We start from the raw sequence: 14,359 nt of genomic DNA, 5'->3' as shown, positions 1-14,359 counted from the left end.
TTATGGAGCTGAAGGAAATCAAGTTGCTCATGTCTGTTAGAATTTCTCTTGTAAATTGAGGCGCATTCTGGTTGGGTGCATAAATATTAATAATTGAAATCTCATCATATTGAGTATTACCCTTAACAAATATGAAGTGACCATTCTTATCCTTCCTTACTTTTGCTGGTTTAAAGCCTATTGTGTCTGCAAATAGAATTGCAACATCTGCTTTTTTCTGATTACCATTTGCCTGAAATATGGACGACCATCCTTTCACCCTGAGTCTATATTTATCTTTTAAGGTAAGATGTGACTCTTGTATGCAGCAAATATCTGGCCTGAGTTTTTGTAGCCAGTCAGCTAACCTGTGCCTCTTTAGAGGACAGTTTAAGCTGTTCACATTAATGGAGAATATTGAGTGGAGGAGTGCTAGGATTACAGGTGTGGGCCACAGTGCTCAGCCTGCTCTGTTTCTTGATCCAGGCAACGGTAATATAGGTACGTTCCCTGTGTAATTTTCTATATGTACATTATACTTTAGTCAAAAGTCAATTTAAAAAAAAAACAAGGAAGGCTTGGTACCCATAGCTCAGTGATTATGGTGCTGGCCACATATACCGAGGCAGGCCAATCCCAGAATTGCAGGTAGAGAATATATACAGTTTTATACAGTTTTATGGCTGGCAGGAGAACGCCGTGGCACCCTAGTAGGGGAGGTAGGTCCAGTTTTTAGAGGGTCTCTCCCGTGGAGTGGAGTGAGGACCTTTGAACCCTGCTCGTTTGTTTGTGATGCACTCTGAGACGTTCTCATGGGGGAGGGGACCCCCATGTGCTTGGTGATGGATTTTGTACCTTTTGTTTGTATCCTTGGGGTCGCAGCTCACCTTAGCAGGGTTGATGTGAGTTCTTCAACCTTCTCTCTTGGTGCAGCTCTAATCCACTAGGTTACTTGCTAAATTTCTGTCCTTTAACTCTCCTTCTGGACGGAAGCCTCTGTGGAAAGCTGGCTTCAGTCAGCCATCTTGTCTCTGCCCCTCTATAATTAATACTTTTACCTTTCCTTTTTTTTTATTTTTAGACAGAGTCTCACTATGTCGCCCTCTGTACAGTGTTGTGGAGTCACAGCTCACAGCAACCTCTAGCTCTTGGGCTTAAGGGAGGACTCTAGCACTTGCCTCAGCCTCCTAGGTACCTGCAACTGCAGGTGCCTCCCACAATGCCGAGCTATTTTTTGTTGCAGTTGTCATTGTTTAGCTGGCCTGGGCGGGTTCAAACCCACCTGCCTCGATATATGTGGCCAGCGCCATAACCACTGAGCTATGGGTACCAAGCCTTCCTTGTTTTTTTTTAAATTGACTTTTGATTAAAGTATGATGTACATATAGAAAATTACACAGGGAACGTACTTATATTACCATTGCCTAGAGCAAGAAACAGAGCAGGCTGAGCACTGTGGCCCACGCCTGTAATCCCAGCACTTTTAGCAGCTGAAGTGCTTGAGCCCAAGAGTTTGAGACTGGCCTGGGCAATATAGTGAGACCCTATCTCTAAAAATAATTTTAATAATTAGCTAAATATCGGAACAGTTTGAGGTTGCTGTGAGCTATGACACTTGTAGGTCTAGCTACACAAGAGGCTGAGCCCAGGAGTTTATGATTGCAGTGGCTATGATTGTGCCACTGCATTTCAGCCTGGAGACAGAGTTGCCTGGTCAAAAAAATGAGACAAAAGAAAAGAAAGAAGGGAGGGAAGGAGGACCAGAGGGAAGGAGATAGAACATTCTCGCAGTGGTTCTCAACCTTCTTAATGCCGCAATGTATTTTCATTGTTAAAAAGGGGTCGCAACCCACAGGTTGAGGACCGCTGCAAAGAGTCCACAGTACAGGAGAAAGATCTGGGCTACAGATACCGGCTTGGGAGTTCTCAGCATGACAGCAAATGAGTAATTGCCTAACCTGCATAAGGATATCCAAGGCAGAGGCATAGGGTAGAGGGCCAGGGGCTTGGGGAAGGCGCAAGATTTAAGGGATAGAGAAAGCACCCTGGGTCTGCAGAGGGACCTGAGGAGGGTGTCAGAGGAAAGAAGAACCCAGGAAAGAGCTGGCCCCCCTCCAGACCAGCTAGTACAGCTCATAGTACACCAGGGCAACCTTATGCAAGCCTCTGTCTCTTCGGACCCTGTCACTCTGGCCACATCCCGTGGCACCAGGGACCTGTGTAGGACCCCATGGGAGCTCTCCGTATGCGACAGTAAGTGCCCTGCCCAGTGACCCTCCTCGCTCTGTGGATGCCACACGTGCCGGTCTCCAGGAAGGATGGATGGGTCGCGTAGCTCCCACACCCAGCTGTCGCTCTTGTTTTCACCGGACACCATGGGTGGGCGAGCCAGGGAAGCAGGCGCGGGCCGCGGTGCGGCAGGACGAAGCGGGCACCACTGCCCCGCACAGGGGGCTCCCTCGCCGGCCCGGGGCCCCTCCGCTCCCGCCAGGAACTGCGCCCTGGTCCCCAGCGCCCCAAGGAGCAGGTGGCGTTTGCACACAGGAAGCAGCTCACGTTGCGGTCCCCGCACAGCGTCCCCAGGCGCCTGCGGACCCGCCGCCCCGGCACGCCGGGCTCCTTCCCCGAGCGCCTCGAATTTACACTCCTGGGCCTGGGGAGGTGACACCGACAGCTCCGCCTTCCGGCTGGGGGTTCGTCCTGCGGGCGCCATCCACGTCCGCTTGTCTATTTGGAGCGCGCCCCGCCCGACCCGAGCACAGGCCGGGCGCTCTCGGCCGCTGTGTCTCCACCGGGGCGCGCGTTTCCCCGCTCTCCGGGCGCCTCCCTCAGCCCCTGGTCAGGCTCCGAGCCCGCAGCGGGGAGACCGCCCGCCCCACCCCGGCCCACCGCGGCCCCGGACGGCCCGGCGCCCTGGGCGCCCCCCGCAGGCCGGGCACCTGCTGCGACTCCCTTTAGGAAGGTGCTGGGGACGCGCAGGGGAGGAGAAGAAACGCCAAGTGTTTACATACAGTAAACAAAGGCCTGGCCGAGGTCTAGCAAAGGGAGTGTGTGCGAACCGGGGCGGTGGGGAGGTGGGATCCCCCTGCGCCTTTCCTGCCCTCTGCGTCTGAGAAGGGCGAGTTTCCTGGTAGCTTGAAATAGTCCTGCTCCCTCAACTTGTACCAACATAAATGTACGGGTTGGTGTTATAAACACTTTCCCCTTCTTCAGCACTTACGGGGTCTCAGGAAACTCTGTCCGCCTCAAAATAGGTACACGTAAGGGGGAAAAGCCTTATTTCTAATGATTGAGGTGTGCTTTCTCTAGTTTTATTTAATTTATTTTATTTTGTTTTGTTTTTTGAGACAGAGTCTCACTGTCCTGTCCTAGGTAGAGTGCTGTGCCGTCATAGCTCACAGCAACCTCAAACTCTTCCCCTACAGTAATCCTCCTGCCTCAGCCTCCTGAGTAGCTGGGACTACAGGCACCTGCCACAACGCCTGGCTAGTTTTTCTATTTTTAGTAAAGACAGGGTCTCCCTCTTGCTCAGGCTTGTCTGGAGCTCCTGACCTCAAGCAATCCACCTGCTTTGGCCTGCCAGAGTTCTGGGATTACAGACATGAGCCACCACACGCGTTCTGAGGTATGCTTTTTGAGTACAATTTACCTAAACCCAGAAGTCTGACCCTTCCTCCCAGGCCTGGGTTCTTCTAGGTTGCGTCTTCACCGCCCTGGATGAAAAGTACCCACTGAACTGTTTTTTCTCACTCAAGGTCTGGGAAGGGGAGGACAGGAGGCCTTGGACAATGCTGGGCTCAAGCTGGCCAGACCATATGGGCTGGAATAAAACATTTGTGCCAAGTATCCCTCTGTCTTCAATTTACAGTGTTGGAGAGCTTTAGACACTGGAAGATTTTAACTTCTTTTCAGAGATTCTTTATTCTCTCAGATTATTATTCATAGATGACAAATTTTGAAAAATAATTTTTTGTTAAATCTTTGCTTCCTCTTCTCCTTAGCTTCTTAGGCTTTGCTTGTTTCTGCCAATGGCAGGTTGAGCAGGCAGCATTTGCTTTATTTATTTTTCCCTGTCAAGGGCCTGCTCTGACTCTCTGTGTGAACCAGCCAGGGTGCTCTGCAAGGCAATGAGCAGGGGAGAGAGGGAAGTAGCCGAGCACACCGGCTCCCCGGGACAGCTAGAGCACAGCTGCAGCCTCATCTGTTAAGGGACACTACTGTCCGTGCCACTGCTCCCCCCTCCCAATCTGCTGTCTTCTCGAAGCCCTGGCTGCGTTAAGGCAGGTGGATCCACAGGGTATACCATCAGAACTGAGGTTGCTCTCAAAGCTTGTAAAAATCAGCACAAAAATTATACAGTTCGTACAGTTTGTGCAATTGTCAAAGTTGTAAAATTGCCAGCTGTACAGTTGACTTACTCCCTTTACTCCTAGAATGTGTGGTAATATGACATACTCCTAATGAAACCAGATTTTCTGAAATCTATCTCATTGTGACCATCACAGAAGACACAACAGGTCAGGCCAAGAACGGGGAAGGGAAAGTGCTAGAAAAACCAGGCAGGTCAGGTGTTGCCCTTAGAAAGGGCCCGAGAACTAGACTTTTCATATTATGTCCAAATGAAGTTCCACACACAACCACAGAGGTAACTAACAGAATTGAAAAAGGATGCCTCTCGTGATTCATCTTCGAGTTCCACATGGCATCTCGCTGCCAGACCACATTGCCCATGGTGCACTTTCTTTTTCGCACTTTTTGACCGGGGCTGGGTTTGAACCCGCCACCTCCGGCCTATGGGGCCAGCACCCCACTCCTTTGAGCCACAGGTGCCACCCCCTTGGTGCGCTTTCAATTAATGTTTGACATTTTCATAACAGCCTCATCTTGTAAGTTGTGTTTACTGCCTTTTTCTCTGTTGAAATGGTCAATTTTGAAAATATGCTTGTGTACCACATACTACAGTTTAATCCTGCAATTCTTTTTTTTAATATAATAATAATCTCAAAACAAAACAAACAAGGACTTTAGGTCTTTCTTGACCCCAGAAAGCTGCAGACTAAGATAAACTGGTCAAATTGATTACAACCTTTTCTGTCTAGGTAATGTTATGACTCAATAAACCCTGATAATTTTTGCTGTGAAGAACCCTTTTCAGCCAGGCTCGGTGGTTCATGCCTGCAATCCAGCACTCTGGGAGACCAAGTGGGAGAGGGGCTGGAGCTCAGGAGCTTGACACCAGCCTGAGCAAGAGTCAGACCATGTCTGTACAAAAGATAGAAAAATTAGCCAGGCGTGGTGGTATGTGCCTATAATCCCAGCTACTTGGTAGGCTGAGGCAAGACGATTGCATCAGCCTAAGAGTCTGAGGTTGCAGTGAGCCATCGCAATCTACCTCGGGCAACAGAGTGAGACTGTCTCAAAAAAAAAGAACCTCTTTTACTCTTTCTCTCTCTCTTTTTGATAGACAATCTCAAGTATTGTCTATCAAACTTCATCCATTAAGTACCAGTTCAACTTATTGTATTAAGCAAATATATATATACATAATCAGTGTTATTTCTGGTAGTCATCATGCAGTTTTCACTCAGTCAACAAGCATTTTTTGAGCAACTACTATATGCCGATTGGAAGTAGAAAGATGAATGAAACAAAATCCATAGCCCAGTGGCGCCTTTGGCTCAGTGAGTAGGGTGCCTGCCCCGTAATACCGAGGGTGGCAGGTTCAAACCCGGCCCCAGCCAAACTGCAACAAAAAAATAGCCGGGCATTGTGGCGGGCGCCTGCAGTCCAGCTACTCAGGAGGCTGAGGCAAGAGAATTGCCTAAGCCCAAGAGCTGGAGGTTGCTGTGAGCTATGACACCACAGCACTCTACTGAGGGCGATAAAGTGAGACTCTGTCTCTAACAAACAAAACAAAACAAAACAAAATCCACAGCCCAATTAAGGTAGAGACTCAGTTTAGCAGCAGACACATAAACTAGATAATCCATAAAAGTAAATGATGCTTGAGACGCCCAGAGAGTTAGAGAATGAGCCCCCAGGGGGAAATCAGAGAAAACTTTCTGTTGGAGTTGACCCCTGAAGTGAGTTTCTAAAATATGAGTAGCGAACATTACATTTTAGTCAGCTTCAATGACCTTATTTCAAGTAAATGAGTAATTATTACTAGACTTTTTGAATTATTAAAAAAAAAATGGGAGCTCTTCTTTCCTTAAGAATCCCAGGGAGGGGCGGCGCCTGTGGCTCAGTGGGTAGGGCGCCAGCCCAATATACCAAGGGTGGTGGGTTCGAACCCAGCCCCTGCCAAACTGCAACAAAAAAATAGCAGGGCGTTGTTAGTAGGGTGCCTGTAGTCCCAGCTGCTTGGGAGGCTGCGGCAAGAGAATCACCTAAGCCCAGGAGTTGGAGGTTGCTGTGAGCTGTGATGAGATGGCACTCTACTGAGGGTGACAAAGTGAGACTCTGTATCTTAAAAAAAAAAAAAAGGGCGGTGCCTGTGGCTCAAGGGAGTGGGGTGCTGGCCCCATATACCGGAGGTGGTGGGTTCAAACCCAGCCAAAAACTGCAAAAAAAAAAAAAGAATCCCAGGGAGGCAGGCATTGTTTTAACAGAGCTGGTTATGGCAGGGAGGAGTGAATCTTGGAGAATGGAGAGCTGCACACAGAGAGGAGTTTGTGTATTCATCCAAGAGGATGTTCTGCTTAGCCAACTTTTATTGACTGCTTGGCAGGTGCAAAGGGAACTTTGTGGGTAGAGAGCACACTGCCAGAGCCCTGGGAGTGTACATTTCCTTCTTTTCTTTTATAAAAACTTTACAATAAAAAACAACCTACTGACGGTGATTTGGTTTCCCAAGTACACAGACTTTCCTACATTTGAGTGTGAGCTGACCTATCAATTCTGTCGTTCCAGTTAATTTTGCCTTTCCGATCACCCACCCAAATTAATAAGTAAACCTTTTCTTTTTATCAGTGTCTTTTAAGTTTCAGTTTGAGTCCCCATAATGAGGTTTGAGTTCCTATAACCAGATCGTTCTGAAACGAATTGGCAAAAGTTGAGTCTGTATACTTTCAAACCGAGGATCCTGGAGTGGCTCCAGATGAAACAACCTGTCATCTTCTTGCCCCATGTGACAGGGACGTGCCAGGTTTCAGGGTCTATGATGGTGCTGTTGTTCCCTTCCTTGTCAAACACTCAAAGGCCTTTGACGTCATCCACACAGGTGCCCTGGTCCTTGTTCTTGGCCATGATCTTCAGCATGAGCAGGAAGTACTCCAAGTCCAGCACTTTCCTGTCCATCTCCCCGCACTTGGGGTTCGTGAGGACATCTGTGTCCTTACAGTGGCTGTGCACAGCTGTTTGGTACACAACTGAACTCTGCTATCTGGTCCTGGTTGAAGTGACCTGGTTGAGCTGAGCTGTGACTTCTCAGATCCGTGGGAACTTTTCCTCACACAAGGAAATGTTAGCCCTAAAAAGCGAGGAAACTCTTAACAGAGGCTACATTGTGGATAAATTTGAGGACATTCTGCTAAGTGAAATTAGCCAGCATCCAAAAGACAAATACAGATTTCATTTATATGAAGTAAAGTAGTCAAACTCCTATTAACGGAAAGTGGAAGAGCTTACTGGAAGCTGAGGAGAAATGGATAGTTTTTGTTGAATGGGTACAGAATTTCGGTTTGTTGAGATGAAAAAGTTCTGAACATTCACAGTAGTGTGAATATATTCAACACTACTTAACTGTACACTTATAAATCACTAAGAGGGTAAATTTTATGTTATACATATTTTACTGCAATTGAAACATAAAAATATACATATAACATTTGTTTTGTTTTGTTTTCTCTCAGTGCTTGGGAATGAGCATGTTGTTGTTGTTCAGCAACATTGCCGCTGGTTGTGCAGTAAACAGTTGTGGATTCACCTTTTAATGAAAGTAAAAGGCTTTGTACAAGTAAAAGGTGATGAGGAAGGAAGAGGAATTGCAAGACCACTTGTGTGGCAGTGTTCTCCTGGGGAAGGGTATCTCCCAGGCTGTAGCACTATGTGCACTCAATGTAGGAAACACATTTTGGGAAATGAATTCAAAGTTAGGACAGGGTAGGAGCTGTCAAACCTCTCACTGTGACCTTAAACACTGTCAGCTCCTTCTTCTGGCTACACTTCACTAGGTTTTTAAAATTACTCAGTTTCTCTAATGTAAGAGTATCTTCATTCCAGAGTATAAAAATACCTTCAACAGTAATCTAAAGACAGTCCAAATTCACAGTGAGAAGAAACTTGGTGTTGGATCTAAGCCTGGCCATGCTACGGGCGTTGGGCCTTCTCTGCAGGTAAATCTGCCTAGCTTTTCAAGCAACACTTGCTAATTTTATTTGTCCCATTTATATTTCTTGTATCTGGCAATGAGTGTAACAAAGATCTGCCCAGATCATTGACCTGCACAAACAAAACTTTCCAAGCTGTCTTCCTTTTCAGAGAGAAGTTGGTCTTCCTGCACTGAAGAAGTTTAGAGGATGAGCCAGTGAGTGTGTGCATATTCACACCAAGGCTGTGTGTGTTGATACCCAGCAACTGAGTCTACTACTAATTGGTTGGGAAAATCAATCAACACTATTTTGGGGGGTAGGGTTCATCTTATGTGTGAAACGTTTCTCACTTTAAAGATTATATGCAGAGAACCTTAATATATGGTAAGAATTGTGAGCTAAGGTACACAACGAGAGGACAGATGGGTGGGCTACTTTTAAGTTTTGACTTGTTCTGGAGACTGTAATAAATCAAAGAGCAGAAAGATGCCAGTGGCGACTTTAAAATCCTATTCCTAGCACTGTGGAGGATGTAAAAATGATGTCTGGTTTCTTCTCTTATGGAATTTAATCTAGTGGAAGATTAGATATGGCCATGCATTATTGAACCTCATATAATTGCTATCCTCAAAAAAAGCTGGGCATATAATGAGAGCTCAGTGAGGGTTCGTTGAATGAATGAATGAGTTAATGAAAATGTAGTAAGTCCTAAGTGGGTGTGGTAACGTTTAGTGGGGACAAGTGGTCCAGTGTTTTGCAGCAAGGCTGTCATTCTTAGACAGATTTTAACGTCTAAGAATGTGGATTTTGCCCTAAAGATGTTACTATCAGATTACATATTTTGCACAGAATGACAGAATGACGCAAGAGTGCTGGGAGTGAATATGCTGAGGGCTTGGCACTGGAGGCAAAACCATCTTTTAAGAACAGGATAAAGAAAGATTTTATTTTTAAGACAGAGTCTCACGCTGTCACCCAGGTTAGGGTGCCCTGGAATCATTGCTCACAGCAACCTCAGATTCCTGGCTTCAAGCCCCAGCCTCCCGACCGACTCAATACCTGGGTGGTTTTTCTATTTCTTTTTTTTTTTTTTTTTTTGCAGCTTTTGGCTGGGGCTGGGTTTGAACCCACCACCTCTGGCATATGGGGCCAGCGCCCTACCCCTTTGGGGTCTCGCTCTTGCTTAGGCTGGTCTTGAACTCCTGAGCTGGAGGGCTCCTCCCGCCTCGGCTTCCCAGAGCGGTGGGACTACAGGCGCGAGCCATCGCGCTGGGCTGGCGAATTATAATTATTATTTTTCTTTAACGTAGAACAATCTTAGGGACGATGACGAGCTTAGGTCAGGCATCTGAAGTCTGCAGAGACGGTGGGAAATACACGTGCAAACTAAAGCAGGTCCTAGCTGGACTCCAGCAGAGCAGTTCCGAGTTACGGTGGACGTTGGACAGCCACAGCTGAGAGGGAAGGGAAGGTGCATTCCCTGCACCCAACTCCCTGCACCTCTTCTTTTGACTACTAAGGCGAGATGAACCTGGGGGATGACGATGATGAAGATGACGAACAGGGATGCAGCTAACATTTCTCGAGCGTGCCAGGCAGGCCCCGAGCTGGGTTCTTTAAGACACGTGGAACCTCGCTGTATACAAACTGCACCCCCAAGATGACGAACGGGTTGAGTGACTCAAGCCTCCTTTCGCTTGTCAGCGGCCTCTCAAAACGTGCGTGTGACCCGGCTCTGGGAAGCTCTTCCCTTACCAGACCGGGAATCCCCGGGTGCGCTCCCTGGTTTCTTCCCCACCCGCCAAAGGACGACCCGGCGCGCCCCCCGCGACCCGTGGCCCCGGGCCGGGTCCGTCTGCACCAGCCGGGAGGCAGCGCGCGAGGCGCGGGCCCGACGGCGCACACGGACGCGGGGCGCGTCCAGGCGGCGTAGACAAAGGCGGGCGCGCGCACGTCCTGACGCAGCGTCGGCCGGCGGCGGCGGCGGCGGCGACGACGGGGGCGGGAGGGCCAGTCAACGGAGGGAATCGGCGCCCCGGAGCCTCGCGGCCGGTGAGTAGGTGGCCGGGGCCCTTCCGAAAGGCCACGGGCCCGGGGGGAGCGGGGCGCAGGGCCGAGGCGGGCGGCCCCAGGGTGCCTGCGGGCTGAGGCGCCCGCCGGCCAGGAGGCTCCGCCGCCGCGCCCCGCGCTGCCGGGCGGGCGAAACGCGCCGCCCCTCGCCGCGGCGGAGCCGTCCGCGCCCTTCCCCGCCCGCCCCCGGCCCAGCCCGCGCCCCCGCCCGGGACGGCTCTCCGGGCCCGCGACCCCGGGGTCGGGCGAGGTGGGCGGCGAGGGCTCCCGGGGCCGGGGGTCAGGAGCACGCGCGCTCCCGAGCTGCCTGTCCAGCGCTCTTGGGCTTCCCCGGGGTGTGTATTTTTCCTGTCTGGGTTCCCGTTTTTCTTTCTTCGGGATTTAACTCCCGAAATCCTCTTCCTACCAGAAGGTCTGGGTTATTTCCTCACTCTTGGTGTCACCCTGGGCTTAAACTTTGGCCATTCAGAAGTTTAATACCCTGTTTGAGACACACGGCGTGCCCGGTGGGAGTGAGTCCCAGGCTGCACCGGGCACCAGCGCCCCTGGGCCACGGAGCTTCCCCTTGATAACCTTGAGTCGTTTGAAAATTGTGGTTCTGGTTCATCTCCTTCATTTTGGCTGCGCTTTAAGAACCTCTGCTTTAGTTTCGTGTTTTGTAGATTCTTCTTAACGTAAGGGAAAGGATGTGAGAGTGTGATTATACTTACGCCAAGAGACAACTTAGACAAAAGTCCTGTTGCTAGTCGGGTATACTTTCCTCTGTTAGGAAGTCATATCTTCCAGTTTTTGTGACTTTGTATTTTGGAGAATTTGAGACTTAATAGGGAGGTAGATAAAACAGTGAACCAGCAGGTGCCCATAGGCTGGTGTCCCATCCACACCGCCATCCATTTCCCCTGCTGTGTGCATGAGGGGAGAGATCTCCTTGATGTGAGATGAGTCTTCATTTGTCAGAAGTAGCTTCCTATTTGAGATAAAAATCTTAGTATCATACAAAGCCATAGTGTAGTCTTAATGGAATGATAGTCTAATCTGTAAGTTACTTCAACTAAGGAACACATAATACAGTTGAAGAAAAAAAAAAATAGAAAAGTTTGTCTAAAATGATCAAGCTGCCTGAGAAAAGATTAAAGCAGATTGCAGATCTGGATGGGAACTTCCAGAGTATCTTGCCCAACCTTTTCTCTCTTTCTTTCTTCTCTCTCTCTCTCTCTTTCTCTTTCTTTCGCTCTCTCTCTTTCTCTTTTTTTTTTAGCCCTCAAGATCTAGGGAAGTTCAGTGGCTTTTCCAAATTCCCATGTTCAGGTAGGATGAAAAGCTGGACTAAAGCGAGAAACATCTCCCAACTCTGCATCCAGGCTTCTGCCCCCTGTACCATCTGCTTGCCTTTAAGCTGTTCCTCAGGAAAGAGAGATGTGTAGAAGGATGGTAATGGCTAAACATTTCACCCAATTCCAGAATAACAATACTGGGGGACATGCTTTAAATTAGTTCTTAAAATAAATTTGGGACAAATGAGAAGTTCTAATCATAGTTTTTAGGGGACATGGGAAAATTCTGACCTTAGAAATGGAGTATCAGACTGAGAGTAAGGACAAGCTAATAAAGATTTACTGGTAGATGATAGTCATGGCTGTTTAACCAAGGGTTACTAAGGGACACTAGAAAGATTTGGAGTGGACTCCTGCTGTTTTACACTTTTTGTTCTGAGAAAACAACATAAATCCTTTCCTGCCATTAACAGATAAGAATCTGGGCTGCTTGGACCATAGGTTAGGCTTTTTACAAAACTGGTGTTCATTTCCTAGCAAACTTTATGCTATTAAGTTTCCTTATCTTGAGACAGGTAAATTCAATACTTCTTGTCCCTCAATTTTTTTTTTTAACCCTTAAAACGGTGATATTCTGCTGCTGTGAATAAGCAAGTCCTTGATGTGGAGTTGTTTGAGTTTGCATAGAAGTTCAGATCGTTTATATGATTGCCGTAATTGTGAATTTACTTTCAGGATGGATTTTTCTTCTGTGAGTTTGTGATCTAAATGCCGGAGTTGTCACACACAGCCAGTTTATGAAAGTACTAATGAAGTAATAGCATCTGGGTGTCATGGTAAATCACTACCCCTAAAGAGGGGAGGAGGAAGAGAAGTAGATGACGTGTGTTCTGTGTTTATGTTTGCTGGCAGGAGGAGTGCTGTGGCTAGTCTCTCAGAATTCTTCCCTAACTTGCTAAGTGGTTTCTGCTAAAGAATAAGCCACTTTTCTCATGTGCACATGTCCCTAAAGAAGTTACCTTTTATTAAAAAAAAAAAAAAAACTTGTGCTTTCTGGAGATTATATCTGGGCCCCAGTTAAAGTTGAACTGTACTGCAGAGTTGCTGCTTCAAATAAAACAGAACCCCATCGGGGCATGTCATTTACTTCTTTTTTTTTTTTCCTAGGAAAAGTTTTTTTTTTTTTTTTTTTATTGTTGGGGATTCATTGAGGGTACAATAAGCCAGGTTACACTGATTGCAATTGTTAGGTAAAGTCCCTCTTGCAATCATGTCTTGCCCCCAGAAAGTGTGACACACACCAAGGCCCCACCCCCTCCCTCCGTCCCTCTTTCTGCTCCCCCCCCCATAACCTTAATTGTCATTAATTGTCCTCATATCAAAATTGAGTGCATAGGATTCATGTTTCTCCATTCTTGTGATGCTTTACTGAGAATAATGTCTTCCACTTCCATCCAGGTTAATACGAAGGATGTAAAGTTTCCATTTTTTTAATGGCTGAATAGTATTCCATGGTATACATATACCACAGCTTGTTAATCCATTCCTGGGTTGGTGGGCATTTAGACTGTTTCCACATTTTGGCGATTGTAAATTGAGCTGCAATAAACAGTCTAGTACAAGTGTCCTTATGATAAAAGGATTTTTTTCCTTCTGGGTAGATGCCCAGTAATGGGATTGCAGGATCAAATGGGAGGTCTAGCTTGAGTGCTTTGAGGTTTCTCCATACTTCCTTCCAGAAAGGTTGTACTAGTTTGCAGTCCCACCAGCAGTGTAAAAGTGTTCCCTTCTCTCCACATCCATGCCAGCATCTGCAGTTTTGAGATTTTGTGATGTGGGCCATTCTCACTGGGGTTAGATGATATCTCAGGGTTGTTTTGATTTGCATTTCTCTAATATATAGAGATGATGAACATTTTTTCATGTGTTTGTTAGCCATTCGTCTGTTGTCTTTAGAGAAAGTTTTATTCACGTCTCTTGCCCATTGATATATGGGATTGTTGGCTTTTTTCATGTGGATTAATTTGAGTTCTCTATAGATCCTAGTTATCAAGCTTTTGTCTGATTGAAAATATGCAAATATCCTTTCCCATTGTGTAAGTTGTCTCTTTGCTTTGGTTATTGTCTCCTTAGCTGTACAGAAGCTTTTCAGTTTAATGAAGTCCCATTTGTTTATTTTTGTTGTTGTTGCAATTGCCATGGCAGTCTTCTTCATGAAGTCTTTCCCCAGGCCAATATCTTCCAGTGTTTTTCCTATGCTTTCTTGGAGGGTTTTTATTGTTTCATGCCTTAAATTTAAGTCCTTTATCCATCTTGAATCAATTTTTGTGAGTGGGGAAAGGTGTGGGTCCAGTTTCAGTCTTTTACATGCAGACATCCAGTTCTCCCAACACCATTTATTGAATAGGGAGTCTTTTCCCCAAGGTATGTTCTTGTTTGGTTTATTGAAGATTAGGTGGTTGTAAGATGTTAGTTTCATTTCTTGGTTTTCAGTTCTATTCCAAGTGTATATGTCTCTGTTTTTGTGCCAGTACGATGCTGTCTTGACCACTATGGCTTTGTAGTACAGACTAAAGTCTGGTATGCTGATGCCCCCAGCTTTATTTTTATTACTAAGAACTGCCTTAGCTATACGGGGTGTCATTTACTTCTTACTGTGCCATTGTGCTCCTGGGGAGAATTTGACAGAATATCACCCATGCCAGGTGTCATTAAGCCACGGTA

At 47.0% G+C, this 14,359-nt stretch overlaps 2 protein-coding genes across 8 annotated transcripts in view; both read left to right on the top strand.

The window, feature by feature from the left end:
* The first annotated feature begins 2,140 nt into the window (after window positions 1–2,140).
* The window catches only part of GPAT4 (glycerol-3-phosphate acyltransferase 4), a 48,352-nt gene continuing 36,133 nt past the window's right edge, over window positions 2,141–14,359 (top strand). For 2 of the 4 annotated variants that reach the window (XM_053578399.1, XM_053578396.1), the window contains exon 1: window positions 10,204–10,343. The gene's annotated coding sequence lies outside the window, so the exon portion shown is untranslated. Of the gene's footprint in view, window positions 2,233–10,203; window positions 10,344–11,619; window positions 11,670–14,359 lie in introns of those variants that run through there. The other 2 variants (XM_053578397.1, XM_053578398.1) reach the window with 2 other exon arrangements.
* LOC128576329 (translation initiation factor IF-2-like) lies at window positions 2,239–3,813 on the top strand. 4 transcript variants are annotated; one of them, XR_008377347.1, is made up of 3 exons: window positions 2,239–2,941; window positions 3,512–3,604; window positions 3,735–3,813. XR_008377347.1 is itself a non-coding variant. In XM_053578401.1 (2 exons), the coding sequence occupies exons 1-2, from the start codon at window positions 2,298–2,300 to the stop codon at window positions 3,528–3,530; spliced, it is 663 nt and encodes a 220-aa protein (XP_053434376.1). In that variant the 5' UTR covers window positions 2,239–2,297; the 3' UTR covers window positions 3,531–3,807. The 4 variants fall into 4 exon arrangements, 1 of the variants encoding a protein (XP_053434376.1); XR_008377345.1 differs by having other exon boundaries at window positions 2,239–3,604; XR_008377346.1 differs by having other exon boundaries at window positions 2,239–3,154; window positions 3,512–3,807.

The sequence above is a fragment of the Nycticebus coucang genome, chromosome 24, assembly GCF_027406575.1.
Source record: "Nycticebus coucang isolate mNycCou1 chromosome 24, mNycCou1.pri, whole genome shotgun sequence".
Classification (NCBI taxonomy): domain Eukaryota; kingdom Metazoa; phylum Chordata; class Mammalia; order Primates; family Lorisidae; genus Nycticebus; species Nycticebus coucang.
Note: the sequence above shows the minus strand (reverse complement) of the source record. Positions and strands in the feature narration are given on the sequence as shown.

Coding starts and splice junctions, on each gene's coding strand:
- LOC128576329 (XM_053578401.1), top strand. CDS start 2,298: ATGGATGGGTCGCGTAGCTCCCACACCCAGCTGTCGCTCTTGTTTTCA.